General features: G+C 53.7%; 1 protein-coding gene across 9 annotated transcripts in view; it reads right to left on the reverse strand.

The window, feature by feature from the left end:
- The window catches only part of CHD5 (chromodomain helicase DNA binding protein 5), a 36,388-nt gene that overhangs the window by 1,149 nt on the left and 9,590 nt on the right, over positions 1–25,649 (reverse strand). For 3 of the 9 annotated variants that reach the window (XM_080563800.1, XM_080563799.1, XM_080563798.1), the window contains exons 7-42: positions 23,889–24,012; positions 21,900–22,066; positions 20,908–21,126; positions 19,668–19,874; positions 19,370–19,581; positions 18,371–18,421; positions 16,922–17,053; positions 16,215–16,323; positions 15,480–15,671; positions 15,191–15,391; positions 14,640–14,777; positions 13,798–13,919; positions 13,153–13,326; positions 12,450–12,591; positions 12,108–12,239; positions 11,426–11,543; positions 10,782–10,906; positions 9,584–9,815; positions 9,368–9,493; positions 9,083–9,255; positions 7,999–8,173; positions 7,453–7,545; positions 6,858–6,946; positions 6,558–6,691; positions 6,216–6,360; positions 4,430–4,589; positions 4,186–4,265; positions 3,568–3,697; positions 2,780–2,869; positions 2,242–2,379; positions 1,938–2,046; positions 1,610–1,742; positions 929–1,124; positions 624–787; positions 301–415; positions 134–184 (exon numbers count right to left, since the gene is read on the reverse strand). In XM_080563800.1, the coding sequence (XP_080419926.1) occupies positions 177–184; positions 301–415; positions 624–787; positions 929–1,124; positions 1,610–1,742; positions 1,938–2,046; positions 2,242–2,379; positions 2,780–2,869; positions 3,568–3,697; positions 4,186–4,265; positions 4,430–4,589; positions 6,216–6,360; positions 6,558–6,691; positions 6,858–6,946; positions 7,453–7,545; positions 7,999–8,173; positions 9,083–9,255; positions 9,368–9,493; positions 9,584–9,815; positions 10,782–10,906; positions 11,426–11,543; positions 12,108–12,239; positions 12,450–12,591; positions 13,153–13,326; positions 13,798–13,919; positions 14,640–14,777; positions 15,191–15,391; positions 15,480–15,671; positions 16,215–16,323; positions 16,922–17,053; positions 18,371–18,421; positions 19,370–19,581; positions 19,668–19,874; positions 20,908–21,126; positions 21,900–22,066; positions 23,889–24,012 (5,055 nt within the window). In that variant the 3' untranslated portion in view covers positions 134–176. Of the gene's footprint in view, positions 1–133; positions 185–300; positions 416–623; positions 788–928; positions 1,125–1,609; positions 1,743–1,937; positions 2,047–2,241; positions 2,380–2,779; positions 2,870–3,567; positions 3,698–4,185; positions 4,380–4,429; positions 4,590–6,211; positions 6,361–6,557; positions 6,692–6,857; positions 6,947–7,452; positions 7,546–7,998; positions 8,174–9,082; positions 9,256–9,367; positions 9,494–9,583; positions 9,816–10,781; positions 10,907–11,425; positions 11,544–12,107; positions 12,240–12,449; positions 12,592–13,152; positions 13,327–13,797; positions 13,920–14,639; positions 14,778–15,190; positions 15,392–15,479; positions 15,672–16,214; positions 16,324–16,921; positions 17,054–18,370; positions 18,422–19,369; positions 19,582–19,667; positions 19,875–20,907; positions 21,127–21,899; positions 22,067–22,259; positions 22,328–23,888; positions 24,013–25,649 lie in introns of those variants that run through there. The other 6 variants (XM_080563806.1, XM_080563801.1, XM_080563802.1 and 3 more) reach the window with 6 other exon arrangements.

Genomic DNA, 25,649 nt, shown 5'->3' on the forward strand with positions numbered 1-25,649 from the left:
CACCCCCGCCCCAGGAGGCACGGCAGCGCAGAGCCCTCTCACACCCCGTACGGACCCGTGCGTCCCGCCCGTCCGCACGCACGCTACCGCCAGTCCCGACACATGGAAGGAGGCAATTTAAGCACAGCCTTACCTCAGGTGGAAATGGGAACTGCAGAAGAAAATCTTGGAAACGGCTAAATATCTATTGGTAAGAGAGAAAACAGCTCGCTTGCCCACAGTCCTTTGGGTGTGCTCGTGGCCCGCTAGAATTTGCCCCCTGACTTCCCCTGTCAGTGTCCTCTAGAAGTCCCAACCTACCGGTCACATATGGTCCTAGAGGCATCTGACTGTAGTTAACAATCCCACCAGGCCCAGGACCTCGGAAATTCGGCCCAAAGTTGTTGTTGTAGATCTGGGAGGAACCAAAGGAACCCTGAGGAAATAACGAGGTGAAACAGGCACTGTCGTGGAGCCCGGAGCACAGCCCCGTCCTGCCCTCCACCCTGCCAAGGCCCAGCAGGACCGGGGTGCTCACAGGGCAAGGCCGGGGAGCAGAGCTGGGGGCAGACAGCACGCACGCACGGCGGAGCGGGCACGGGCCTCCCAGGCGAGCTCTGTGCCCTGGCCCACGGCCCACTGACCTGCTGGACCGGGGGCTCGCCCCCGCGGGTGGTGAGGCGGCTCAGGATGCTGCGCTCCGACATCTGCAGCCGCGCGGCCACGGGCGGGATGCGGGACAGCATGGAGGGCAGGCGCGTCACGTCGGCCTTCATGTCGCTCAGCAGCTCCTCGAGCTGGTTCAGCACTGCAAGGCACAGCCACAGGCGCTGAGCCGCGGCACCCCAGCCCCTGCCCCAGGCGCAGCGGGCAGCAGACAGCTCCAGCCCTGGAGCTGCTCACGAGGAGCTCTGCGGGCAGCTGGCTCGCTCCCCATCGCACTGCGTACCCTTGTGCAGGACGGCATTTGCAGGCTTGTTCCCAGCAAGGGACTCTTTGGAGAGATGCTGGTGGCTCTCAGCAAGGCACTCCACTTCAGCCAGACGGGCGTTCAATGCCATGGCCGGGTGATTGGGGTCTTGAGTCATGTTGAGGTACGCAGCCCGTCGAAGCTGCTCCTCTATCACCAAGGCCTGCTCCAGCAACTGGGGGGTACAGGAGAGCAAGGACTCGGGACAGATTCAGGACTGCACCAGTGCAAACCAGTGTCACTCCGGAAGCTACAGCTGCCCACATGCCTGCCATCCTCCCCAGCTGCCTGACCCCAACAAGCTCCTGGGGGAATCCCAAAGCAGGCCCAATCACACCCTGAGCATCCCAGAAAGGGATTTGGGCAGCATTTCCACAGCACTGCAATTGTCAGAAGCAAGAACAGCGCCCAGTCCACTCCCAGGCACAAGCCCAGATTGGCCAGCTTGGTCTCACCACCCTCCAGAGCCAGCGAGTGCTCCCCCTTTTCCAGCCCTGCCCCTCAAGGAGTGCCTGGGTGCTCCTCTGTCTGCCACGAGTGTCTTACAAAACACCCAGCTGCCTCCTGCTCTGCTGCCAAGTGCTTTCTGACTCCATCCTTGCTGCAGGGGCTCTGCTGTGCCACTGGTAAGGACTCGCCAGCCCTGGACCTGTAACTTGCCTTGAACCGCCGGGCAAGGAACTTGTTCTTCATCTCGAGGTAGTTCCCCTTGTGTATCTCCGACTTGAAGGGCTCGTTCAGAATCACGTAGCGCGGGTCATTCTGGATGTCCTGCCAGCGGGCATAGCCGTGACTGGGCGCAGAGGGAGCGTCAAGGGAAGAACTGGCCAGTAGGCAGCACTTCTCGGTGACACCTCTCCAATCCCCTTCCCTGCTCCATCCCCTCCCCATCGCCCCAGCTTCCCTGCTCCCACTGCTCCACAGAGGTCTCCTCCCCCCGCAGCCTCCCCAGCATGGGGAGGCAACTGCCCACAAAGCTAAAGGGTACGTGACAATTCCTGCCAACAGCCAGTAGTCGTGTCTTCGGTGCCAGATGTCATAGATCTTGCCGGAGGAGATGGCAGCTCTTTCCTCATTCTGCCACAGCGTGTGCAACTCTGCAGAAACAGGAGAGAGACAGCCTGGTCAGCCAGCAGAGCTGCTGGGGACATTGTACGAGCGCAGCAGGCAGCGTGAGCTAGGAGATTTCCCAGGCAGCCATGGGAACAGTGCAGAACCGAGACATTCTGCCATGAGACTGTAGAACGTTCAAGTTCACAGACCTTTTAAAATGCCTCGTCTCTTGCTGTTACCTGTAAAGCCACCATCAGCGATGTTGAACATGAATCTGAAGTTCACATTTCTGTCATCCTTCTTTCCATCCTCTTCTTCTTCTTTGTCACCGTTTTGCTGAGTCTCGCTTTGTTCCTTCTCTTCCACCTTGGTATCCTCTGCTTGGCAAACACACAAAATTATGCCTGTCTAAATTTACTCAGACGAAAGACTGATCGGTGTCATCACTGCTCTATTAACTGCAAGAGGAACTCCCCACTAAAGCTGGGAAAACAACCAGCCCACTTTCTGCTCCACAGCTGCTGACCGTCTGCTCCTTCCAGCAGCTCCTATTGTTTTCACAAGTACAGGCAATGCCCACTGTAACAGGGTCTGGGGCTCCCTGGCTTCTGAGCATCACCACAATGCATTAACTGCTGCAGGTGCTGCCAGCTGTCCTCACCAACACCCTGCAGACGCCTGCCCTTGCCTCTGTGCCAGACACCTGCCTTGCTTTCGAGACCTGCCCACCAGGGCACTTCATGCCACTTCTCTCGAAAAAGCCTCCTTGCACCTTACCTGGTTTGACTTCTTTGTCCTCCCCTTTACCAGGACTACTGTACAACTCTGGCTTTTCTGAAGGCTTCTCTTTTTCTTGAATTCCCTCATCTGTAGAAGGGAACGGGACTGTGAGAAAAACTTGACATGAAAATGCTCTTCAGGGAACAACATCTGGATACACTTTACCTTTTAGGGTAAAGGGTAAAGGAATTATATTGTATGTACATTCAAGTTGTTCAAGAAACAACTTCAGACAATATTATTCTGAATTTTATCAAGAAAACATATTTAACTTTCCCTCTTACTCAAGATATCTAGCGGAACACCTTATTATAAAAGAAAATGCCCCCCAAAATGAGCATTTCACGTAACTTACTTTTGATTTGTTTTGATTTGCACATTATACTAAACTAATGCTTTAGTATTACAGTGTAGATTACATTTGTGATAATGTTCTGTCATTATCTAAACAACAAACTGGAAGTTCAACGGGAAGACTTTTTTTCAGGAATTTCTGTAGGACACTGCGACATCCAGGTTTTCCACTGTGATTTGGAGAAGAGGAAGACAAAAGCAAGACACAAGGGCCAGAGCTTCCCACCAGAGGGAAAGCCTGTCAGGAGCAACAGCGTACCTGAGGCTGTCACGGTCATGCTCCAGTGTCTGTGTGACTTTAGGTGAAGAATTTCTCCAGCACACATCAATGTCACTGGTAAGTGTCACAGCCCTCGCAAATGTACCAAAGGCTGCTCAGAATGGAGTCTGCACTTGGGGACCACATTCTTCTGTGCCACAGAGAGACTCACCTTTCACTAAAGGCTCGGGAGAAGGCTCAGCCTTTTCACCCTCCTCTTGTTTCTCTTCCTTCAGTTTCTCTTTGCTTTCACAGCTTTCTTGGTGCTCTTCACTTTCCACCTTCTCAGCACTTGCAGGCACCTTAATGTAAAGCATCCGCACTTAGCCCAGCAGTCAGAGGGACGTGGTTTGTTTCCTGAGCAATGCTGCAGCATTTCCCAAGAAACCCATTACCCCAACTCTACCGAGTCTGCTGGGCAATGGCGTGGGCTTAGGATCGTGACCAATTCTCTCCCCACACTTCCTCCACAAGATTTTGTGTTTGTGTGGAAGCGAAGTCTAGTCAGTCCAGATAGGAAAAGACCGCAGAAACTCATGGGAGCATGCAGCCGGGAAATTTCAGGGCTGCTAATGCTGGCCTGGTTTCACAGATCTCAGCTCCTGCATGACTCCCAGAGCAGTGACAGCATGAAATGCCTGTAACTTTGCACTCCAAGAAGGGGAAAGGCTGGAGCCCAGTGCACGTGCAGCACTCAGCCCAGCATTGCCCATTTCTCGGGAATGCTCCAAGCTCCCAGGCAGGCCATGAAAAGGCCTCCCGGAGGAGATGCTGAAAAAAGCCACCCTACCTGGCTGTCAGACACCTTCTTGGGTTTCTGCTCCACTTGTTCCTTTTCCTCTTGGAATCCAAGTTGTGTTTCTATTTTTTCTGTAACAGCAGCAAAGCAAGGAAGCTGTTGACAGGGACCCCTGGACTTTGCCAACTGCACAGTGCCAGGCAGATAACTGCAAAACCTTCTGATGCCTTGTTCCACCTCCCTTCCTAAGCCAGACAGAAGTCACAATCACTTGGAAGCCCGCAGGCACATTTACCTGCAAGGGTAAGAGGTCCTGTGTGCATATGCGCTGGGCTGGCCGGGACAGGGGTGTTGGGATCTGAAGAAACAATCTCACTGGACTTCTTGCTCTCTGGGCCTTCCAGAATCAGATCTGGGGTGCTGTACTTCCCGTTGACATGCTCAAACTCCTGGACCTGGGGCAGACGCATGCCATCAAGTCAAACACAGACAGGCGGCAGCACAGTAACAGTCTGTGGGGCACTTCTGTGCCTGCCAGTGGTGGCACGCTTCGCTGAGCAGCAGATGCCACTGTCCACACCAGCATGGGATGTCCGTGCCCTGCTGCCCTCCAGACTCCCGGGTCTCAGCAGCACCTCCACCAGCTGCCCTGCACCAGTCTCTCCCTGCCCAAGGCAGCAGGCACCATGTTTACACAGAAAGCTCCCCGTGTTCCAGCAGGTCTGCTGCGGCCGTGGTGGCTTTGCAGACATGAGGGAGAAGCACTGAGTTACACTACGGACACGGCTCCGGGGCAGGGGCGCGACAGAACGGCAGCATGCTGGTGACCATGCCAGTGCCCACGCAAAGCCTCTGCACACATGCAGGGCGAGCTGTACCTGGCTGCTGGGAGTGCTCATGCAGTGAGTTTACAGCCCTAGCCTCTGGGGCCTCTCTGCCCTCTCCCTTTTCCATAGAGCCTCCGCTATACGTCCGATTCCCTAAGTAGCAATTTCCCACTCTCCCTACCCAGCAAAGTAATAGTCGGTGCTCAAGACACAGCCAAAAACAAGCGCTGTCACCCTCCGCATTTGCCTTTCCTCACTGCCACACTGTGACCACTTCTCTGATCACCTAAAGGACTCCCTAGGACAACTCATTGTCTCCCTTGTTGACACATGGATTGTGATGTGGGGAACCGTACCGATGAAAAAGGAGTCTCAGCAATGGATTTGGCAACCCATCACTTGCAATCTGTGGATGTCCAATTCTGCAAGACAGCTGAACATACATCTCCTCCTCTATACCTGACTAACTGCTGGTATCTGTGGGGTCAGCACATGCCTGGGATTAGCCACAAAACAGAGAAACTAGCTGAGTTCAGTCCCAAATCAAGGCTGGATGTCTCTCTAAAAGACATGCTTTAGTTCAACAAGATGCTGGGCACAATGCAAGACTCTGCAAGTGAAAATCTCTGGCCTGTACAGTACAGGAGGTCTGAGAGGTGACCATAATAGTCCCATCTGAAATGAAAAAAAAACTATAAATCTAAGAATTTTTGCAAGTTCAAAATGTGATTTTCTCATGATTTTTTGCCAAGTGTGCACTTTACCTCCAACTGACCTAGATCACTAAAATACCACAGACAGGGCTGTGGTATTCCCACCCAGTCTGGAGCAAACTAAAGCCTAGAAGAGCCTCTCTTCCTGACCTTTCCAGCCCAGCGCTGCAGACCCTGTATGTTCAGGCTGCTTTACAGGCAGATTCACTAAGTAGCAGGATCACCGCACCCACCCTGCCAGGGACATTTGACCCCATTGTGCTGAGACTCACAGCTTTGGGGAGGCTGAACAAATCTCCAGTGTGATCTTTTTTTGTCTCACAGGCTATGAAATGCCTCTCATCCTATATGCCTTCAGGAGAAAGAAGTGGCAGGATTTGAAAGGCAGTTTGCATTACCATCACATACATCTTTGACAAAAACAGATGTGCTTGGAGATTCAGTGAGGGGATCCCTGGCAAGAAGGCATTTACCAGCTAATGAAACCCCCAAGTGTCCAGAACATACCTGAAATGGCACATTTAAAATTTTACTCACCCACCTTCTTCCTTACTAGTGACATAACTCCTATCCGAGTCAGCACGTGCTGGCGTGACAGCCCTTCCCGGGGAACGCCATCTGCAAAGGTTTCAGCACCATCTGCTCCAGGTTCACATAAATGTCTCATGAACAGAGAGACGTATGCCCTGCAGAAGGAAAGCCAAAGCATGGTCTAGCCTGGACCACAAACCCCCTGCTGAGCAGAGCACCCAAACCGCCTGCTTTCACCAGAGGGCAAGGGCAGAGTTCCACCGCCAGGCACACAGCAGGAAGAAGCTGCGTGTAAGAAAGCCAGTGCAGAGCCTGGGACAGACCTCACCACGCCTGCCTGGGACCACTGTACCTGAACTCTTTCTCGCTCTTCCCTCGCAGATCCCGGACCAGCCAGTGAGAGTTGAAGGCATCCTGGGGTGGCATGCCCCACCGCATGATAGCGTTCAGGAAAGCCTTGCGCTGACGGGCATTGAACCCGAGAACCTGCAGGGAGCAGACGTGTCACTGTGATCACAATGTGGCCTTGAAAATACGCGGCATCTCAGAGCCTCACAGCTGTTACACGTGCTGAACCAGGACTGATGCTGGTGACCCAGCATGAATGAGGACAGACAGACACAGACGTGCTCTGGCCAATGCTGACACTCACCTCAATATTCCCCCCAACTCTTGCCAGCAAAGGAGGGAGAGGCTTGTCTCGGTCACTCTTCAGCTGTCTTCGTGATTGTCTCCTGCCACCTAGAGTCAAGCAGCCTAAGTGATGGACTTGCCCAGCCAACAAGGAAGGACAGTCAAAGTGCAGATGCTGATGGCCCTGTGCTCCAAGCTTCCTGTACTCCCTGCTGATGGGAGCAGAACCTGCACAGACCAACAGCAAGGGTGCAGAGTCCCCTTCACCCATCACGCTGGCCTCCCCAAGCCAGGGGCACTCTTCAGCACTTACCAGGCAAGGGAACACCATGCCTGTTACTCTTGTGGTCTAGATCCTTCTACCACAAGGACCAGACCAAGGTCTTGCAACAGTCAGTGAGCAGAAGAGCAGGTCATGTTTCCTGCCCTGGAAATCACCTCGCCTCACAGGGTGAGCTGGAATACCTCCCTCAGAACGGAGGCTACGAAGCAAGCCAGTCCCTCCAGCCCAGACATTCCTGTTGCACTGGAGTGCCAGCCAGCCCCAGATCATAGGCTACTACTGAAGGTCCTGCAGAGCCAAATACTGTGGAGTATCAAATGATTTAACTCACTCTGACCTTCTGGTCTCTCTTCAAAGTCTTCATCCTCATCCTCGGAGCCAATGGAGTACTCAGACTGGTTGTCAGAGAGCTCGTCCTGCCACTCTGCAGACCACAAGGGAGGCAAGGTTAGCAGAGAAGACTCTGCAAGCCTGCCCAGGAGGGACAGCTGGACAGGTGAGAGTCTGCCCACAGAGTGGTGCAAACAGCATCCAGCACCGGGCAGCAAGAGAGAAAGACACAACAATAAACAGGAAATCACAATCTCAACTATTCCAGAACTATTATTATCCTATACAGAAAAAAATAAATATTTTGCCCATGGACATGTTTTTTCCTAAATTCTTCCTGCAAAAACAGTTACAGACAAAAATAAAGTTTCGGAATTTGGGAAGCACAGATCCAGGCAGTCTATCAAACTGCAGAGAAAGGCTGAGCACCGAAATACAGCCACTGTGTTCATTGGAGAACCTGTGTGTGCAGTTCTTGAGAAGCAAGCCCGCAGGGCCTGCTACCCACCCCTGAGCCCACGTGGCAGCTGAGCAATTAAGGCCATACCTTGGTCCTCCTGCGAGGCATCATTGTAATTGACCTGCTTGCGGATTCTCTTCCCTTTCCCCAGGTTCCTGGCCAGATCTTCCTGCTGCTGCTCGTAGTGGTGCCGCAGTAGCTTCTCCCAGTAGTCGGGGTCCACGTTCTCCTCTTGCTTGATGATCTCACGTTCCACCTCCTCCTGCAAAGCAAAAGACAAGAGGCTTGAGATGGGAGCTGCAGACCTCCCCACGTCACACTGCTGCCTGCCTTCTAACTGCACTCCAGGGAAAGAGGAATGGAGGGCACTGAGCCATTTGCTGGCAAACAAGATTTTCAGACGTGCTTTGACCACCCAGTGGTCTACTGCCTTCACTCTGCTCTACTTGTATATACACACTCAAAATCTCCACCCTGTGTTTTTGCCCAAATGTACTGACCTCAGTGCCAGGCTGTCAAAGGGCTGAGACAAGCTCCCAGCCAGCCATCTGTACCTAGAAACAGCCCCTACAAACACTGCCACCCATCCTGCCCTGCAGAGCCCGTGCTCAGGCCTAGGGAACAACTACAGATGTGCAGAGATTTCCCAGAATAGCAGCCTGCTACAGACTTGAGAGACAGATGAAGGAAGGAAGTCAGTTAGCTACTGGGAAAATAAAAGCAATACAGTACATAAGCAGCACCATGCCTACTCTCAGTCTCCAGGGAACAGCCTTCAGAGGGACAGAACAAAGTGCCTACGTGCTGGTGGCAATATCGCATCCTGCAGCTGTGGGAAGAACCACAAGAGCTATCTCACGGGGAAGGGACCCAACACCAAAAACATATCTATCAGTGTGGCCATTTCACAGCTCCTCAGGTTCCTGGGAGACCCAGCCCACCAGCACCTGGATATCCTTATTGCTTCCATCTTAAACATCAGGCCTCTACGATCTCCTTTTTCCGATGGGAAAGGAGGCCCAGAGAAACCCAGGTACTACTGAGAGTCTGTAACAGGTCAGAGAACCACTGCAGAGAACCACTTGCAAGAACAAGAAAGGGAGAGGAAGACGTACATATGGAGGGACACACAGAGAGATGTGATTATAAGACGTGATACTAATCACATTACCACACCATCCTCTTCTCTCACAACATACTGGGCCACTTTAAAGGAGCTCAGATACTCGTTCATGTTCTGCAGCTCAGTGTCATCAGTTGCATCCTGGTTTCGGTCCAGAAGCTTAGAGATAGCAGCATCGTCGTAGTGGATCACACTGCTGTCATCCACATCCTTATTGTCACCTGGAGAGCAAAGTGCAGGGAACAGAAGGCAAATCACCACGCCTGCCCCCAGAGAGAGGAGAGCTCAGGTTGGACACAGAGCCGAGTCGCCCCAGCACTGGGGGCTACAGACCTGGAGGGGTGCCACCATGCTTTTTTTTCATGCCAGGAGTCACCGCACCCCCTTTGGTTGACAGGGTGTCAGAGAAAGGGGTGACAGCATCCGGCATGGCGATGCGCTGTCCCTGAGACACCATGCCTGCAAGCGTAAGAACACAGGAGTGAGCCCCGGCAGCTCGGACAGGGACCCGCCTCGCTCAGAGCACCCCCAGCTCCCTCCAAACCCCACCTTCCACATCATCCTTGAAGAGCTCTTCTGTCCCGAACTTGAGGATGTCATCCAGCTCCTGCTTGGTCATGGAGCCCGACTTTGAGCCAAGCCCAGGACGGACAACCAAGTGGGTGAGCATCATCTTCCTTTTGGCCACCTGGGTGATCCGCTCCTCCACGGAGGCTCTCGTCACGAAGCGGTAGATCATCACCTTCTTGTTCTGCCCGATGCGGTGGGCTCTGCTGAACGCCTGCAGGCGGAGAACAAAGCTGCAGAGCAGCTCACTCGCAGTCAGCCTGGTCAGCGACTCCAGCCTGGCCCCAGACCCCAGCCAGAGGAGCCCCTCTCTCCCAGAAGTGAGGTCCCCAATGCTGGGAACTGCTCCCCACTGCTGTCGAGGATGGCACCCCACCATGCCATACAGGGAGGCCAAGTTTCCGATCCCTCCAGGGCACAAAAGGCACCAGCAAGACCAAAGTTCAGTTCAACATACAGCTGCTACAGGGCAGTGGAGCAAAAGAGGCTCCTCAGAGACAACCTGAAGGCTTTGTAGGAGTTCTCCTTCCCCCTCCACTGACTGCAGGCAAACCAGCTCCCTAATGCAGGCCTCTAACCGAAGGGTCTGAAGGCAGGCAGTGTAGAGACGTTCCTCCTAGGCACCCTCTACCTGCAGATTCACCAAGCCCTTACTTCTCCTTCACCGCCCTGTACCAGCACACCCTCTTGCCAAAGACTCAGGTAAAGGAAATGCTGGCACAGATGGGCAACTCTGGAGAGGATCTCCTCTCAGCCAGGACGCATGGGAAGGAAAAACATTTGTCTTCACTTTTCCATTATTTTTAGAGGCATTTGCTGCTCAGCCTCTCCAGCTGCCGTTTCCCACTGGTGGTCAGTCATTAGCTACTGTTCACCAGAGGCTTTTGGAAACACAAGTGGAAGGTCCCCAGAAGAGGAGGAGACACCTGGTTGCAAACAAGCAGCAGGAGAGAATGAGAAGCCTGTGAAGGAAAGCCAGTTGTATGCCCAGTCCTCCCCCACACCAGAGACAGGCCAGGCCAAGGGCAGCGGTACTGGGAAGGGGGCTCCTGAACAGAAACATGCCCTGCAAACACTGCAGAAGGTGTCAGCAGCTCATTTCAGTGGGCAGAATGTGGAAACAGAGGGCCCAGCCAGAAAGGTACTTACTATACTGGAAGGAAAAGAAAAAGTAATAAACCTGGATGTCATTGTGGGGATTCCAGTCAGAATCATAAATAATGACTGTGTCGGCTGTAGCAAGGTTTATGCCCAGACCACCGGCGCGGGTAGAGAGGAGAAAGCAGAATTGCTGAGCACCAGGAGCTGAGAAAGACAAACCCACAGGTGGTAAAAGGTGAGACAGCGAGGAGCTTGGCTTACTTGGAAAGGTGCAGTACCGTGCTTCAGTTATAAAACATCGGGAATCATCGGTCTAAGCCAACAAGCAACAGACAAGGTAGGCAAGGAGTAAAAATACATCACTGCCTGGAAATCAGTTATTGGAGAAAATACAGCTCCAGTCCTGAAGGGGAAGCTCTGCAGTCTCCTGAGGCCTTGAAGGAAAATGCCAAGTCTTTCAAGCCAAACAGGCTGTCATTACCAGGCTCAGACACCACTGGAGGGGCTTAACCACGTGGTAGGAACAGCCCTATGCTGAGCATCAGGACACTGAATTTTCAGAGAGCTGCACGACAGACGTGTGCAACCCCACGCACCGCCTGTTCTGTGCGAGCGGGGGCTCCTCAGGCACAGGCAGCCTGACCCCGCTGCTGGCTGCTGCCGTAAATCCACCCCAGCGTGCACTGCCTGCACCTGCTCCTCCAAGGGAAGAAAAGCAAGTACCGTTAAACCTGTCGATGGCTTCCTGGCGCAAGCCTCCGGTGATGCCCCCATCTATCCGCTCATACTTGTAGCCTTCGTACTCCAGGAAGTCCTCCAGCAAGTCCAGCATCTTTGTCATCTGCAGGACGAGGCAACCAGGGTGTGAGCAGCTCTGCACGGCCCACGCAGGAACCGTGCCGCAGAGAACCTGGCCGTGCCCAGGGCTGGGGGACACTGCTGCAAAGAGCGGCACCCCGAGGCACAAACCGCGCTCCCCACATCCCACCGTGTGCCCTGGAGCCACTGCCAGGCTCATGGCCACAGCCTGAAGGTCACAGTGGGCAGCAGCCCTGCAAACAGCAGGGTACTGCAGAGGAGCAGCTCTCACGTCTCATCCTCTAGAGGCAGCTTTGCCAACACGAGGGCATTATGTCTGAACGGCCTTCCCCAAGGGGAAGCGCTATTACTGCTGTCTCTCTTTTATCCACAGATAAAAAGAGGTTTTAAACATTACAGGGACTCCCTCAGGAGAGAGACGAATGCAGTCCATCCACCGTGACTGCCAAGGTGTCACGCTGCGATATAAGCTGTCAGCAGCTCTTCCACCTACCTCTATCTGTACCTAACAAAATTCTCATATAGAACAAAAAAATCCTTCAGCAATTTTTTTAAGGTTCCTCACTAGCCCTTCCACACTGCTCACCTGGGAGAAGATCAGAACTCTGTGACCCCCATCCCGTAACTTCTTCAGCATCTTTTGGAGCAGCATCAGTTTCCCAGAAGATTTAACCAAAGAATTCCCATCATAAGATCCATTGGGCAGAACCGGAGCCTCCTGTGAAGACATTCTGGTTAGCCTTGAGTAAAACATTCAGTAACTTCAGGGAGAAACTCACATGCATTGCCAAGACAAAATATTTATATCAGATCACTTACACCAAAACCCACACCTTTAACCAAAGACAGAGCACGGAAACAATCCCACTGAGGGATTACACCCAACACTCTGTGAGATGTGTCCACAGTGCAAAGTAAGTTCACGTACCACCGCAGCCACAGGGAAGAGGTACGGGTGATTACAGCACTTCTTCAGATCCATCATGATGTTGAGCAGTGAGACCTGGTTCCCTCCACCTTTTGAATTCAGGGCTTCAAAATTCCTTGTCAGTATGAACTTGTAGTACTTCCTGCACAGACAGGGATGGGACAGACACGGGTATTATGGGCCTGGCAAAAATCAGATGGCACCGACAAACTCCAATTAAGTCAATGGAGCTCAAAAGGGATATTTGGTACAGGGACTTTTTTTCTTAATGATGGTTCAGCATCCCCAGCCTGGGGCCAGGTCTGTTCGGCTGTTCTGCGGACACCACAGCCCCTGGAAGTGAGATGGGATCGGGGGCACAGCAGCCAGGAATGCTCCCTGCTGCTGGGTGTACATGAAGCTTTGCCCCATGGTGAGAGCAAGAAGCAACACACCTTTCCCTGCAAAACAGCCTGCCGTGTGCCAAGCACCTCCTGCAGAGCAGCTGGGACTACATGGAGCCCAATTTAGCCAGACTGAACCCCCCCAGTGGCACATAAAAGACTCCAGCTCTTCTCACAGGGCGCCTGGTAACAGAGGGGTTTCTCTGACCCATCGAGCCCCACTGCCACCTCGTGCTGCAGGCAGACGAAGCAGCAGGAGGGAAGGCAGCCACACTGCCCCAGGGGAGCCAGGCACAGCCTGCTGCAATGTTGTTACTCACTTCTGCATTTGGCTCAGCTCCACTCTCACTATCAGCTCTGTCTTGGCCGGCATGTTCTTGAACACATCCGCCTTGAGCCGCCGCAGCATGTGGGGACCCAGCAGGTCATGGAGCTTTTTGATCTGGTCCTCCTTGGAGATGTCTGCAAACTCCTCCAGGAATCCTTCCAGGTTACTGTGAAAGCAGCCGCAACACAGCACTAAGCAAAAGGGACGTGCAAGGGTAAAGAAATCTGTTTCTTTATAATTTAAACACAAGTGAAAAGCTCTTATTGCACACAATGCTGTAACACTCCCGTGCCTGTATCTGAGCAGAGCTAAAGCACAAATTCCCCAAAATACCACTGTCTCCACAGAGAGAGGACCTGACTGATAGGAAAGCAGTACCTACACGCAGGGCCCAAAAAATAGTATTCAACATGAATAAAATCTGGCCTCACATAAAATGTGCGTGTGGCTGTTATGGCCAACCACTGGGACAATGTGCTTTGCCAACGACCTGCCACGCAGACCAGTGACGTTCGCACAGCAGTAATTGCATCCAGGCACTACCAAACAGACAGGAGCCCTGGAAAAACCCCACTGGCCAACAAGGATCACATCCAGGCTGTTCTCCCTTTCCAGGGAGAGAACTTGTGCAACTTACTTAAACCTCTCAGGAGTCAGGAAATTGAGCAAGTGGAAGAGCTCTTCCAAGTTGTTCTGGAGTGGAGTCCCGGTGAGCAGCAGCTTGTAATCAATCTTGTAGCTATTTAATACTCTAAAGAACTTGGAAAAGAAATCACGTTAGGTTAAAAGAACTCAGGGGAACTGACAAATCATCTGGGAACTCTTGGATCTGCAGAGTGCACACACGGAAACTCGACAGTGAACTCTTCTCCCCACCAGGCATGCAAAGCCAGGCCACAGCCTGCATGTCCTGCTCAGAGCCATCCCCACTTATTCAAAAAAAAAAAAAAAAAAAAAAACACGCAAATTGCTTTTTCTCAAAAATCAAAACAAAATAAAACGCTCCACTATGTGTTCTGCTTAAAAAGCAGCAATGGCTTCTCCCCTTCGTTTAAACAACCAACCTCGCATCTTTTGCATGCAAAGCTGGAACATAAAACATGTGCAACTCCTGAGTGCATCAGACACTTCCCTGCCTGTCTGCCCGCTGGCTCCATGCTGCTGCAGGGGCAAGCAGAGCTCTTCAGCCCGTGCTTCATCCACCACCAGGCAGGCTCACTGCCCCGAGCCTGCTGCTGGCACCACCAGCCAGGCTGCCACCCAGCTCACTACTGATGGCTCTCTAATGCGAGAAGGCGTTAGAGAGAGAAATCCCACTGAAACATGCCCTGGGCAGAGCCTGTGCAAGCTGAGGACATCTTTCATCCCAAGCAGCGAAGTGCAGAGCAAGAGACTGGCTGTGTGGGGTGGCACTGTATCTCTGCAGCAACAGCAGCAGCACTGGGTTGGAAGAATTGCTCACAAACATCTGCTACCTACTTTGGACTGGTTGTTCTTCAGCCTGTGTGCTTCATCCACCACCAGACAGGCCCATTCTATCGAGCCCAGCACCGCCTGGTCAATGGTGATCAGCTCGTAGGAGGTGAGCAGGACATGGAACTTGATTTGGGCTTCCTTCTGGCGGAGCAGAGGAAGAGAAAAGCCAGGTTACAAGAGGGCAGGGAATGGGACAGCCTCCACCCTGTGGTGCTGCTGCAAGTGACACCAGCTGTAACCCAAAAACGGGGGCTGCTCGTACTGCACTGCAATGGCATCAGCAGCAGGGCCCAGGCATGAGTCACGCCAGCAGAACCTACACCCACCTGAACATTAGAATGAAGCAGGGGATTACAGAAACAGAAAAAGGTCTGGCAGAAATCTCCACAGCCCATCATACATCTACATTTATAAATGGTGTCAGCTTCTCTCTTCGGAAAACAGCTGATAAGGGACCAGCTGATTAGGGACACCCCCCTCTCTGGATGTCAATTGGCCCTCTCCCCTTCGTACTGACGGTGAAAAGAGGGGCAGCATACAGACTTGGCCCCTACCTTCATCCTGAAGACCTTCTTCCCACTGCGGATGGCATTGTCTTCAAAAGAGAACTCATTTTCCCGGATGACCGACCGGCTTTCTTTGTCCCCTGTGTAGGTCACGACGTAGAAGTCAGGCGCCCACATCTCAAACTCACGTTCCCAGTTGATGATGGTGGAGAGCGGGGCACTGACCAGGTACGGCCCTTTCGAGTGGCCCTGCTCAGGGAGACAAAGCCCAAGCTGCTCACTCCGTACCAGGAGGCTGAGCAGCTCACAGCCATCCCAGGGACTGCTGTGTGCTCACCTCCTTGTACAGGGAATACAAGAACACGATGGTCTGCACCGTCTTCCCCAGCCCCATCTCATCGGCCAGGATTGTATCAGTCCCTTGGGCCCAGGAAAATCTCAGCCAGTTGAGCCCTTCCAGCTGGTAAGGATGGAGCGTGCCTCCCGTAGCATCGATGTACCACGGCTGTTTGTCAAACTTAACTGTAGGCTGAACAAAAAGACACAGAGCAGTAATCAATTCCCTCTCCCTTCTCTGCAGTCAAGTACATCCCTCCTTGCAACACAGGACGGCCCCAAAAGAGACGCAGACACAGCCCTGCCCCTTAGCACAGGTGCTGCTGTGCCCAGCATGCAGGGCTTTGCTGCGTGCCACCACAGGACCCAGCGCAGTGCAGCACCAGCCCTCAGGCAGCTGTGCAAGACAGGAGGACAGCCTGGCAGCCTCCTCTCCTTGACTCTTTCCTCCCACCATAAAAGTCTGCAAGGAGTGATCCAGGCCTTTCACAGCACACGTCCAGCTCTCCCTGTGCATGTGAGACCTGCACAGGTTTGGGGAAAAGAGACCCCAAACATCCTTGTGCACAGGTGAAGGACCCCAGAGCTTCAAATGAAAAAAAAAAAAAGAAAGAAAAACTGTCTCTGAAGGAACTAAAGAAGAAAAACGTAAAAATGTAACAGGCTTGGGACACAGAAAGACCTTCCTTTTGGTGGGCTCACACACCCTCTTGCTGAACCCGCCGTTCTTACTTACATCAACGAGAGGAGTTTCTGGAGGCTTTTCTAGCTTCTCCTCCTTCAGCTTTTTCCCTTTCTTGTTCAGCTTCTTTAGAGGGCGTGTGTCTTCCCCCAGCATCAGCTCCCTGAAACAGTGAGCACTCATCGGGAAAAGGCAGACAGACATTTGTCTCCCGGTCTCCAAGCCAGGGGTTAGAAATGCCTCTCAAATTCCACTGCCTGTTTCCCCACAGGAGCTTTTCTGGCCCAGTTCCCATGGGCACTCATGGAGCATTAATTATCCCCTTCCAACAGTCCTTGCAACATCGGCCAAAATGAAGGACAGCAATCTCATCGGAGCATTATATTTTTCCCCCACAACATATACACAGCAGCACCACGGAGCCTCCATGAAGCACAGTGAGGCTGTGAATATTTCCAGCAGTATAAATGTAGGAGAAGGGGAGCATAGGCTGTTAAACAGCCAACAGAGAGGATTCCAAGGCAGTCCTGACTGGTGGAGCACTTCCATGAGAGACCTTACCAAGCCCCAGCTTTCAGAAAGTGCTCAGCAACCACTCTCTGAAAAGAGGTCCCTGCAAGTGGCTGCAGTGTGCTCAAGAAGGGTAACACCTACAAATCACTGGTCATCTGAAACGCCCAAGCAGGCAGCTACAGGTCTGCACGACCCTCCCGGGCTGCAACACGCACCAACTGCAGTCACACTGCCTGGATGGCTCGTACCTGTGATTCCAGTAGAGGAGCTTGAGGTTTTCGTAGTACGGAATGTCTATCTCATCAATCTCCCAGGTGCACTGGTCATACGGCAGATCTTTCCACTTGATCAGGTAATGAATGTCTCCCTTTTTATCGAAGCTATAATACATACCACATAAAACATATCAATGAAACGAAAAAAAAGTGATGAAAACAGCTTGCGTGTGCGTTTCACAGTAGTGGCACAATGCCCACTTCGAAATGAAAATCCTTTGAGACAACAAACCCTACACACAACAGTACCTGACGTGGTAATTCCTCAACGGCTGTCCCCACAAACCCAGGAGACTCACGTATGAGTCTGCCAAAGAACAAGCCCCAGAGACAGCTGTTTGTATGACAGATCTCCATCTCTCTCCCACGCACAGATGACTGCATGTTCACATATAAATACGGACTACTGTCAGCCATGGGTGGCGACAGCATATCCAAGGGCAACAAGTCCAGGAGCATCCCCCTGGAGGAGCACCACGGCTTCATCAGCTGGAGACATGATCCCAAGGAAAACGCTAACCATAATCTGCTTCCACAGAACCGGATACGTCATCCTCTGCTTTTGCATACATTCCATGACATCCAAGCATAGCTAAAAAACCATAAGGAAAGCATCGACAGTTTCCAGCAGAAATGCCCATTAACCTGCTGCGCATGTTAAAGCAGCGCTGGCAGCCAAAAGCCACCACAGGCTCTGTCCACGTTGCCTGTGATACGGCATGGTTCTTCTTGTCTCTGTTAATAAGCTACTGGTCCACACCCTAAAGAGCAAGTACCTACACCTGCACATTAATGTCTATTTTATACACATATTTATTCCATATTGGCACAGGGAACTGCTGTTTATCACAGGTGATGGCATTCCCATGGAAAAAGCTTTAAAGGCTTCTCTGAAGCCTTTCACTGAACCCCATATTCCTATTTTACCAGGACTGGATGAAGACCAGAGCTCACTCTCTTTTCTGTAGCATTCATTACTCTATGAAGTTTCAGTTACACTGAAAAATGAACAAACACACTACAGAGTCCAATTATATACCTATAGGAAAATAAACTTTGCCTTATTAGCAGACAATGTAAAGCTCGCAGGAAAATTAGCCAGACAGATTGTTTTCTGTCAAACAGCCTCCAAGCAGTGTTGCTGCTTGAAATTTCAAGTTGCCACTTGAAATACAGAAATTCAATAAAAAGGTGTTTCTAGCTGCTTGATGTAAAAAAAATAAATATCTGCACAGCAGATTTCCTGTGCAGGATATTTCTTCTGCACAAAGGAAATGCAAACGTCAAGGCTCCATCATGGAGTAAGGCACTTGTTCAAATTCCTGTCCTCGGGCACAGTTCCTACCAGCAGTAGGAGGAGGTAAGTGGGCATTCTGCACCTCCCAGGTACATGTAATACTCGGATCCCTGCTGCCAGCTTACCTTTGATGTGAACGCAGATGGGCTGCATGGTTTCTGAGAGGCACAAATGACCTACACAAAAACGGACCAGTGTTCAAAAGCAGTTTAGGTCGGCAGTAGCAGCCACAGGGTACAATCGATGGAAGAAAGCCTGATCACCAGGTTGCAGCAGCAATTTATGGAATAATTAGGCTGCATCAGGGATCCAAACAATACATCTGGGCAGAACGGAACAACTCTATGCAGCCAACTTTTGGGAAAATTTACTATCTCTATTATTAATGTGCAACATAACTGAAGTGAAAATAAGGCATCAATTCACTGCTGGTGCTGGTATCACCTCAGGAGCAAGCACCCCAAGGTGACAGCAACCTTGAACAAGCCAGCAGCTGAAATTCTATCAGACTGAGAACTCAGTTTTGCAGAAGGACGACAAGAACTTCCAGCCTTGGGGAGGAGACCTCAGCCAACCCTCCCTTCACCCAAACAAGCTGGCAGCTCAGGCTGCTCCCCAGAAACTGGGCACTGCCCTGAGACTGGGAACATGCTCGCATGGGCGGAACGTGCATGGCCTTTCACTGTCACTGCCGCAGCTCTGTACGTGTGGAATTCAGGGCTGGAACAACCCAGCCAGCACGGCAGCTGCTCCTGACAGGCAGCTCCAGCCAGATGTCCAGCAAGTCCTCAGCAAAACCACAGACAGCTACTGCGGAGTTAACAGTTGCCACAAATTAAGCTTGACACAGAAATCCCACGGCTGGCAGCGTAATAGGTGCCCCAGGGTGTGACAGGTACCCCAGGAGCTCAGCTCACCATACAGACCATCAGAATAAGATCTGTGCACAAAGGGAAAACCAGCACAGAGTGGCCGCTCAAAGCTTCAGCTGCAAAGCTTGTGGGGGCATGGGGAGGGTGGCGGGTCTTGCCCCTGCCCTGGCTGCCACTGGCGCCACTCAGCGCCTGCAGCAGCAGGGATCCGGGCGCCCTGGCAGCACCCTTCTGCTGCCCATTCCTCCTCACCTGTGGTTCAGGATGCGGTGGATCATCATCCACTCGGGCTTGATGCCGTAGCGGTAGAACCGCTCCTCCATCTTGGCATACTGCGGGTCCTTGTTCTTCCGCTTCTCCCTCTGGCTGTCCTCGTCCCCAGAGCCGTAGTCGAAGGCCGGCGGCTCATCCATGTCATTCTTCCTTTGGTAGTTGCGGTACATCACCGTGTGGTAGAGCTCCAGCTGCAGCAGGACAGAGCTGCCGTCACCCCTCCGGCCGCAGGGGAACAACCCGGGCCAGGGCACGCTGCGGCCAGCCCCACGCTCACCTGCAGCTCCTTGACCCAGGAGCAGTGCCAGTAGGAGAGCCCTGCCCACTTGACGAAGAACTCCCGCTCCGGGATGCCCTCCAGCACCTTGGGCAGCGGGAGAGGCAGCTCCGCATCCGGGGCCGGCAGCGTGGACGGGAGCGGGGCCGGAGGCTCCTTCCAGGTCCAGTGCAGGATGCGTTGCACTTTGCCCTTTAAAGGAGGGCACTGAGGATGAAAAAGAAAATACACAAGAGCGCGTAGTTTAACAGGAACCCTGTCAGGCCTCAGATCCCCCCCATCCCTCCCTCCAGCCCCAGAGCCCCAAGGGTCCGTGTGAGCAGCCACACGGCACGACGTCCCGCAGCTCATCAGTAAGGGGGAAGGACGGACCTGGAGGGCAGGAGGGGCCTGGGGACGCCACACAGACTGCAGCCGTCCAGCCGCAGCAGGGAGAGCACAGACAGGGCTGCAGCAAGCCCCTGGGCAGAGCCTACACCAGGTCTGCTGCTGGAGGGAGAGGAGGAGAGCACCCACGGAGGGGCCCCAGGCCAGAGGGAACCACGCAGGGCAAAGTGGGTGACTTGGATGAGCTCGGGGCCTGACTGCACTTAACTCACCCTGAAAACAGTCACCTGCCGCAGGCACAACCAAACCACTGCCCCAGTCCCCGGAAGAGTTACTCATCTGCTGTGTCTAACCGGGCAGACAGAAAGAGGCGGTGAGGGTGCGTGGGGTGGGTGAAGGCTGGCTGGTGCAAGCATGCCTGAGAAGGACATCTGTGACACCGCTGCATCCCCTGTGGGGACAGGCCTTGCCACCAGGGCAGCCTGAGCACAATAAATGTTTCATTACTCCCACATTTAATTCCCCAGCACAACTCAAGGCCCCACAAATCACGCCTACCTCTGCAGCAAGCCTGCCTCAGGGGGAAAGCCCCCCCTACACAGGGCATGCATCAAATGGGACTTGACAAGCAATCTAAAAGCCAGCAGGGGACTCATTAGCCAGCAGCCTACGTGGGGAGATTACACAGGGGGCAGAGCTGCCCAGACACAGGCAGGGCCCCGGGGGGCGATGCTCTCCCAGAAGCAGCGCTGGCAGCAGAGGGCAGGACACCAGCCCAGCAGCAGGGCCCGGGGCAGTGGCACAGCCGCTGGGTGCAAGGGGCTGGTGGGCAGGGCCATGGGGCCAGCGAGCCCCGCTCGGAGGCAGCAGGAATGGGAGCAGGAACAGGGCGATGAATGCTGGAAACACTCACTGTACAGCGAGGGCAGAGCCATTCACCGTTTGGTATCTCTGGCAGGGGCGGGTTCAGGCAGTGCAGGTGGTAGGAAGATGGGCACGTGTCGCAGCACAGCAGCTCCCCTCCATCCTTACAGACACGGCAGAACTCCATGTGGTCATCCTCCTCTTCTTCACCACCTTCCTCTTCCTCATCCTCATCCTCCTTTGGCTCCCACTGGATCCCCTCCTTCTCCTGGGAGAGAACACCCAGCGTCATGCTGAGGGTTTACGCTGACAAACCCCCGGCACCCGAGGGGCCCCAAACCCAGCACGGGGCTGCAAGAGGGAGCCGTGCTCCCGACACCACCCCAACAGCCCCAGAGCCTCTGTTCATGCAGGCAATAGCCACAGCGATACACAACTCTGTCTGCAGCCTGGACCCTGTAACACACCTCCCTTCTTCCCACACATCTATCAATACATTTCTCTGCCCATCCCATTCAGCAGTGTGGCCCCACGAAGGGTTTCAGCTAACTGCAAGGCAACACCAACAAATGACAGACTGATAGAACCATTCGGGTTTGGAAGGGACCCTGAAGATCATCTAGGTCCCAGCCCCCTGTGGTGGGCAGGGACAGCTCCCACCACATCAGGTTGCCCAAAGCCCCGTCCAGCCTGGGTCTTGAACCAGGCTCTCGTTGCGGTGCTCTGATTTGTCTGCAGAGAAATGAAAGCTCTGCATGCCACACGAGGTGGGGAACGTGACACCCCCGTGCCCAGGTGCTGGAGGTGGTGCAGGGAAGGCTGTGGGCGCTCTGAGCGACCCCCTCCCCAGCAGGCCCCAGCCCTGGCAGCGCCGACCGCCCACCGCAGCAGGGCTGTGGGAGCACAGGGAAGATGACGGCGTGTCCCCAAGCTGGGGACAGGGCCGAGAGGCACTCTGAGCAGCACCTCCACGTCACCCAGGAGATGTTTCGCTGGTGCCCCCCACCCGGGCAGTGGCACCCGCTGGGCGCTTGCACTCACACAGTGGGGGCAGCTCCACTTGCCCTCGGGGGCCTTCTCCAGCTCGGGGTCCAGGCAGACGAGGTGGTAGGCACGGGGACAGGTGTCGCACAGGATGATCTCCCCTCCCTGCTGGCACACCTCACAGTAGTCCTGGTGGTCTGTCTCGTATCCGTCCCCTTCTTCAACTACAAGCAAGGGACACACGTACAGTCAGCAGGACAGAACGGCCCGCTCTCCCAGGAGGGAATGGGACAGTTGCTCCTCTACGTTAGTTAAGGAAACAAGGAAAACATTTCGCCTCAGTCCCCTCCTGTTACGTCCCCCTACCTCTCTGTCCCTCAGCACCATAGTTTATCTTTGCACACAGCATCATCTCACCTCTGTCTTTCTCTCCACACTGTATCATCCTTTGGTTCCTTCAGGCTCTCAATGGAGAATGCCAGAACCTGGAGAGGTTGCAAGGGAGGCCAGTCAGAGAAACCTCCACAGATACCAGCACCATCAACTGCAAATGTACCATGCAACAGTAACACAGCTGAGGAGGGCTCTCCTCCTCCTGGGACTCCTCTGCTCTCCCTGGGTGCTCACTAGGTGCAGACGCAGGAGCTCTTCCAACTCCGTGCAAAGGGAAGAGGGAAAGAGGGATGCCTCGCAAGCACTGGTAAGACTCTTCTCAGCTCCCAGCGCTGCCACAGCCTCCGGACACAGCTCTCCCCCAGCAGGCAGGGAGAGCAGCCCAGCCGGCCTCCTGCCCTCCGCCGGAGCTGCCCAGCCCACAGCAGGAGCCGTCAAGCTCCAGCACGAGAGCCTGCATCATCCCAAGCCACTGCAGCGACGATCCAGGAGGCGAAGAGACGACCTTCACGTGGGAGACACCGAGCCTGCCGGCCAGCCCGGCCTCCCTGACCGAGTGCTGGGAGGGCCACGCGCTGCGTGGGAGGGCGGCCACTCACTCCTACCTGTCCCCAAGCCCAGAAGCCACCCTTTGATTTCTCAGAAGCAAAACCTTGTCAGTAAAGTCAGAAGCCGAAGCCCAGTGGCTTGGGGTAGCTTGGTGTGGAGTAACTGCTCCCAACAGCAACGAGGATGGAGATGACGTTAACCAGACCAACTCAAGGCCCTCCGCAAGTGAAGGAATATGCAAGCAAACACAGCTGCACGGCCACTCAGAGACCCTGCCAGATCCTTTCACCGATGTTCACATGCCTCCATCTTCCTGCATCATTACCACGGACCTGCTGCCTGCACAAAGCCTGACCACACATCTCACACGGCCCAACAAAATCCTCTGTCTGACCCTTCCTCACCCACAGCCAGACCAACTCCACTGGGAGCCTGCCATGAGCCATGCTTCTCCGGGGGCTGTTCCTGTGAAAAGCACTCCCCCTGAAGCCCCACAAATGTCCAGAACTTTCTGCTACAGGACAAATCCTGGCAGGCCCAGGTGTGCGAGCAGGGCAGCAGCTGCCCGTACCACGTCTCAGCACCCAAGGCGCACCCAGGCTCGTGGGGCGGGCAGGGAGCTCGTCCGCCCAGGCTGAGAGCGCACACCAAGGCGAGGAAGGGTGGCTTTCCGTGCTGCAGCACGGCAGGATGCTGCAACCACTCCTCTCCCCAGGCAGCTCCAGGTCACAGCACGGCGCTGGCCGAAGGGGAGGTGAGCCCCAGGCGGTGGCTGGCAGCTGGAGAGAGGGCTGGAGGGAAAGTGGTCGATGGCAAGGCCCTGACGCCAGGCTGCTCCTCCACCACCACCACCAGCCCCGTGGGGGTGAGCCCGTGCCCCACGGCCGGATCCACTTGCTGCCTCCTCCTCGGTGTAAGCCCACCAGCAGAGGAGTCTGGACACCAAGAAAGCACCCCTCACCCCACGCACACAAACAAGCGGAAGCACATCCTTTCCCACCGAGTCAGTGTCAGACACTGCTTGGAGCTGCAAAGACCAGGAAAGCACCATCTGAAGAGGGAAATCCAAACAGAACAGGAACAGAGTACAAAGGAATGGCCTACTCCTCTTTTTCTTTCTCCTCCTCTTCCCTCTCTTCCCCAGGCCAGCCGAGCACTCAGAGCGCACTGAGGAGCTGTTGATGCTGGCACTGTCGAAGTCGGATTCCTCCCGTTCTTCCTCTTCACTCTGCAGAGGAGAAAACGAAACCACACACAGTCCAAGTGCCGGCACGCAAGGAGTTATCTCCAGAGAGCACTGCTCTGTATCAGAACAAAGCACCAAAGACCCGCATAAAGCAGCATGGCACCATCGGCCAGCAGCTGAGTTCTGCGGGTACCCCCAAGAGAAGCACGGCGTGGTTTCTACATGAACTGACTAGCTACAGCATCACGGAGAGTGGCAGGGTTATTGCACTCCTGGCACTGACAGGCAGGGTTCATAAGAATGTGTCACAAGGCATTAGGAAGCAGGTAAATCTCCTCTATCAGATCAATGGCCCGGCCAGACAATCAATCAGCACAGATCTGGACTACAGCTAGAGCTGGAGGACAATTATTTGGCACTGCTCGGCGTTGCACAGAGGCAGCCAGCCCAGTTCAGCAGCACCGTCAAAGTGCAATCACTGAGCAAATCTCAGAGCACACACAGAGCACGTAAATCAGAGTGCCAAGTCCACGCTGTGCTCGTCTGACAAGAGGTGGGCTCTGGGTGTCCCCTGCAGTCTGCCACCCCTGCTAGCACAGAGATGTCACATCATGCAGCTGCCCAGGCCCTTCAGGAAAGGCACAGCATCTCCTAAGCATCAGGCACCAGCCAGCTGCAAGACCCCTCTGCTGTGACAGTGTTATCATGGGTGCAGACAAGCGCACAGACACCCAAACAGAGGTGTGCGGAGGGGACAACCACCTACCCCTACTCCTGAGCAGCGAGGGGACCCCTCCTCGTTCCAGCTTTTTGTTAACCTGTTTGTGTGCACGTAGGCATTTATGCTTCACATTGCTCATAAAATGAAAGGAGTTAAAAATGCCAAGTATTCTGCGGCCTTAAAACATAACACGTCTGCATTCTTATTCTGGAGACCAGATTTACATGTACTAATCCCCAATTTGTGTGCTGTTCATCGTGTGCTTAGCACTCCTGGCTGCAGGAACAAGCGAAAGCTCCTCCCAAGTCTCAGAAATGCAAATGCACAGACCACAGAGCGCACCCAGACATGGAATGGATTTTTCTGTGATGTGTGACTGAAAAAATGCATCAGCAAATGAATGCCCCAGATTGCCTCTTTCACTTCAACTTGTGATATACAAAGTTATTTACAAACAGGTCGTGTTATGTAAACTAGAGCTAGAGAGTCAGGGAATTCAAATAAAAGTGAACTAATGGGATTTTGAGCAATATCATCAAGACCTACAGGAGTTCCATCCCTATTCAACAGATATTTGGCACAGGTACTCTTTAAAATGCCCTGCTTACACCTGATATTCATACGCTGACAGGAGTGCTGCACGCAGACTGCAGCAGAGCCCTGCTGCTGTGCACTTACTGGGATGCTCTGGTATCCCCGGGTCATGCTGCAGAGCCCCAGATGCCAGGAGGCAAGCTATGGCAACATAATTAAAGCGTCTGATAATTCTCTTTGACATACAGTTCAGCTGGAGTGCAAGCCCTGAAGAATTCCTTTGCAAATGAAATCTGAAATGATGGCATTACCGACCTCATCACTGAAACTAAACGTGATTATATGGTTTTAGCAGAAAACATGCCCAGACATGACATCTTTACGAACACAAGCCTGGACACAGCTCTCTGTCAGGGGATGAACA

Source organism: Anser brachyrhynchus (genome assembly GCF_964034855.1).
Source record: "Anser brachyrhynchus genome assembly, chromosome: 21".
NCBI classification, from domain to species: domain Eukaryota; kingdom Metazoa; phylum Chordata; class Aves; order Anseriformes; family Anatidae; genus Anser; species Anser brachyrhynchus.